The sequence below is a fragment of the Myotis brandtii genome, unplaced genomic scaffold (genome assembly GCF_000412655.1).
Source record: "Myotis brandtii unplaced genomic scaffold, ASM41265v1 scaffold176, whole genome shotgun sequence".
Classification (NCBI taxonomy): Eukaryota; Metazoa; Chordata; class Mammalia; order Chiroptera; family Vespertilionidae; genus Myotis; species Myotis brandtii.
In genome coordinates, this window is record NW_005356519.1 from 2,815,921 (window position 1) to 2,820,549 (window position 4,629).

Sequence of the window (4,629 nt, forward strand, 5' to 3'; positions counted from 1 at the left end):
ACTCTGATCTCTCCTTACTGTACCTCAGCTGGCTGGCCCGTCCTCAGTCTAGACCTGGCTCCAATGAGGCTCAGGCCTCACCGGTTTTTAAATCGATGTCCGCCAGTGACTGACTCTGGCCTCTGTGACAGCTCTGTGCCCCAACGCCGTCTGTGAAACCCGTGCAACCACATTCCTTGCTGGGACACAGGTGAGTACACCCTCACTTGGCATAACAAGAGGAAAACCTAGTTATTTAACGTTAATCTGATGGTTTGTTTTTTAAACTAAGAGGCTGACCACACCATGTGACAGTGTAGTTAACATTCTTATAAAAGACGGTTCTCTACTTACAGGCCTTCTGGTTGCAGCGCCTTGGACGGAGTGGTAGAATTCCGGCTGGACGCGGCTGTTTTTCTTGATTCTCCGCTTCCTCGCTGAGCTGTCTTGCTCACTCAGATGGTGAGCTTCCACCACAGTCTTAGCTTCCTCCAGGCGGGCGGCCGCGGCCGCTGCAGCTCGCCTTCGAATATGCCGGGGGCTTGCTCTGAATCCCTGCGGCAGAAAACACAACCAAACAAATCCCGGTTTGTACTGAGTTCACTGGGAAATTCTATGGGGCTCCTTATAGAAAGAGCGCCCAAAGCCACTAGGCTCAGTGAGATCACTTACATTCCCAAGGTGGGCACATGGAAGGAGGCTCAACATGCCAGCAAGATTCCTCCACCAGTGTTCTCCAAGGCACCTCCGTGGTTCAGGGCCCAGAGTTATTCCACTTTAAGAAGTGTTTCAATCCCATAAACCCGGTCCCCCCCCCCCAAAAAAAAAAGTGCAGGTGAGCCATTGCTTTACTTATGCATATAGAAATCACACTACAGGAGAAGAAGGGCGTCTCCATTTAGACAGGAAGCAGGGCACGGGGAGTCGGAATGACTGACTATTACTCCAGGGTAAATACTGGAGAGCGGACTCATTAAAGGAGGAAGCAGGAATGCAAAGCATCGTTATAAAATACCATACAATGGAGCTCTAAAACTAAAGGGAGGCAAAAGGGATGGGTAAAGTGTGTGGGTTTTGGGGTCAGATGAGCCTAGGTCCAAATCCTGATCTGTTAATTATAGCTACACACTCATTAAACATTTATGAGTCTAACTTTTCTAATCTAAGAAATGGATAGCAGTCTACTCACAGGGTTAAGTTTTAGATACGGTAATATATGTAAAATTCTAAGCACAGCATCTGGCAAATATGAGATGCTCGATAGATAAATTGTAAATTTTGCTTCCCTTCTCAAGTAAAGTGAGGATACGGGCAACCTGCTAGTGATGGAAACAAGTTCAACCAAGCCCTAAAATGCATTTGGAAACATGCAAACGATTTTGGAAATTATCCAAAAATTAGTCTCTGTCCTATGTAGCTACAATTTACTAACAAGCAGGAAAAGAAGTCTAAGGCAGAGTTCACGAACACACTGGAATGTGTGCTCAAGGGTTAAAGCGGGCAGCTGAGGACTCGAGATGCTAGCAGATCTTGGTGAAGGAATCAATAAAGGAAGCTGAGAATAGTCTGTATTTGGCTTAGTTGAGTGGGTGGCATTTGAAGAATGAATAGAATTTATATTCCAGGGAAACAACATAATAAGTAAGATGATAGGTGGATGGATAGAATATTTATGTAGCAATACAAAACATTATTTGGTGATGTGCCAGGATGCTTGTACAAGCTACACACGCAGTATGGTGGCAAAGTAGAAGGGATGAGGCGTTAATGCTCCAAGGAGGGCTTCTCTGAGATTGTGGGTCTTCTGAATTTTAAAAGACATATAAAAACTTAAAGATTGCAGTACAATGCAAAAAGAATGGAGCGGGAGCAAGATGGCGGCATAGGTAAACACCGGAGACTGCTGCCACAAACAACCACTTCAAAAATACAACTAAAAGACGGAACGGACATCACCCAGAACCACAGGAAGGCTGGCTGAGGAGAGACTCTTCAACTAGAAGGAAAGACAACAGCACACCGAGGCTCAGAGGAGGCGCAGTGTGGAAAAAACTCAGGTGCGGAGGTGCGCGCGCAAAGCGGGCTGGTGGCTGAGAGCGCGGTTGTCGTTTTCGGTCAGGGGGGAGTCTCAGACTCTGAGCTCCAGATACGGGCGAATCGCTGGGGACTCGGACCCAAACGGGAGAAGCGGGAGTGTCTGGCATCAGTTGGAAGGCAGCTTTCCCTCCGAGGTTTGCAGCGGTTCCGGGGGTTCTGAGAAGCAGAGCCTCTGGGAACAGGACTGAGGGCACCATAACGGCTCCCTCCGCCCGCCCTGTTGAGCCCGCCCCGCCCAAGCCCTGCGCAGAGCCATTTGCCAGATCGCCTCAGGCAAAGGCTAGATTAGCACCTCCCCAGAGGACAGAAGTTTTCCGCGGCAGACACAGCTGATTCACACAGCCAGTCGGCCTGGTGGTCAAATCCCTCTAGTATTAACTACAACAATCAAGGCTCAACTAGAACAAGACTGCGCACAAAGACCACTAGGGGGTGCACCAAGAAAGCATAAAAAATGCGGAGACAAAAAAACATGACAGAAATGGAGGATATAGAGCTAAAAATCGCAATTTTGAGGGCTTGCAAAAATGTGCTAGAAGCTGTCAATAAACTTGAGGAGAGAGTCACGAAAACTAATGAGACCCTCGATGCTATGATAAAGAACCAACTAGAAATTAAGCATACACGGACTGAAATAAAGAATATTATACAGACACCCAATAGCAGACCAGAGGAGCGCAAGAATCAAGTCAAAGATTTGAAATGCGAAGAAGCAAAAAACACCCAACCGGAAAAGCAAAATGAAAAAAGAATCCGAAAATACGAAGATAGTGTAAGGAGCCTCTGGGACAGCTTCAAGCGTACCAACATCAGAATAATAGGGGTGCCAGAAGATGAGAGACAGCAAGATATTGAAAACCTATTTGAAGAAATAATGGCAGAAAACTTCCCCCACCTGGTGAAAGAAATGGACTTACAGGTCCAAGAAGCGCAGAGAACCCCAAACAAAAGGAATCCAAAGAGGACCACACCAAGACACATCATAATTAAAATGCCAAGAGCAAAAGACAAAGAGAGAATCTTAAAAGCAGCAAGAGAAAGAGACTCAATTACCTACAAGGGAATACCCATACGACTGTCAGCTGATTTCTCAACAGAAACTTTGCAGGCCAGAAGGGAATGGCAAGAAATATTCAAAGTGCTGAATACCAAGAACCTACAACCAAGAATACTTTATCCAGCAAAGCTATCATTCAGAATTGAAGGTCAGATAAAGAGCTTCACAGATAAGGAAAAGCTAAAGGAGTTCATCACCACTAAACCAGTATTATACGAAATGCTGAAAGGTATCCTTTAAGAAGAGGAAGAAGAAAAAGGTAAAGATACAAATTGTGAACAACAAACATGCATCTATCAACAAGTGAATCTAAGAACCAAGTGAATAAATAATCTGATGTACAGAATGAACTGGTGATTATAATGAATCAGGGACATAGAAAGGGAATGGACTGACTATTCTTGGGGGGGAAAGGGGAATGGGAGATGCGGGAAGAAACTGGACAAAAATCGTGCACCTATGGATGAGGACAGTGGGTGGGGAGTGAGGGCGGAGGGTGGGGCGGGAACTGGGAGGAGGGGAGTTATGGGGGAAAAAAAAAAGAGGAACAAATGTAATCTGAACAATAAAGATTTAATAAAATAAAAAAAAAAGAATAAAGCGTAAGAATTTCAGGGGGAGAAGCAGTATGACCAAAGGCCCGAGCACGATGCTGTGGGATACTGAAAGAGTCACGTGTACAAGGGATGCTCACTGAGGACCAGGGGAGAAGTTCTGGAGTTGGATTATGGAGACCCCCAATACCAGGGTGAAGGATAGGAAGAAGGAGACAGAAGTAGGGAGGGGATGGCCCACAGGGTCCAAAGCAGCACTGAGGTCAACAGAAATAAATGAGGAGGAAATGCAAATGGATTTGGTCATAGTTTGGGCACTTTCTTCTCATCCCCAAACACATAGCCTGTTTCCATCCTTCCCTTGCGTGCAAGCTCAGCTGGATCCCCTTCAACCCCAAACAGTCCATGCTGGTGAAGAGGAGAGAGCTGGGCCAATTGCTAAACTGTGTTCTAGAGCAGAAGTAGGACCAAATGCATAACAACCACCACAGGCTGTTTTTAAATATGCTGTCGCCTGGACTCTTTCTTCCCCCCACCCCCCACCACCACCCTGCTCTCGCTCTCGCTCTCGCTCTCGCTCTTTCCCCCCTCCCTTCTCCTCTCTCTCCTTCCTTCTGAATTAGACTCACCAGGGGTAAGGCCAAGAATCTGATTTTGGGGCAAGCTCCTCTGCCAATTTTCAGCACTTTGAAGACAGACCCTCCAGGAGCCAAAGTGTAGTCTGACCACTAGGTGGCATTAACTGTCACAGCCCTTGCACTCTTTCTAGTTCAGAAATGCATGCCCTGGTAGAAATAAAGTATTTGATAATGTACTAGCTTCTGTCATAGTAGGGTGAGTTAAGTGTGTCTTCGGAAAGAATGCAGATTCTCCTTCTCTTGTGCTCTTTTTGCTTCACTTGTGTTATTACCAATAGTCCTCAGTGGCCTACAAATTTTAGAA

General features: G+C 46.1%; 1 protein-coding gene across 11 annotated transcripts in view; it reads right to left on the reverse strand.

The window, feature by feature from the left end:
* The window catches only part of DST (dystonin), a 448,713-nt gene that overhangs the window by 392,997 nt on the left and 51,087 nt on the right, over positions 1–4,629 (reverse strand). For all 11 annotated transcript variants that reach the window (XM_014537311.1, XM_005863309.2, XM_014537308.1 and 8 more), the window contains exon 3: positions 334–534. In XM_014537311.1, the coding sequence (XP_014392797.1) occupies positions 334–534 (201 nt within the window). The remainder of the gene's footprint in view (positions 1–333; positions 535–4,629) is intronic.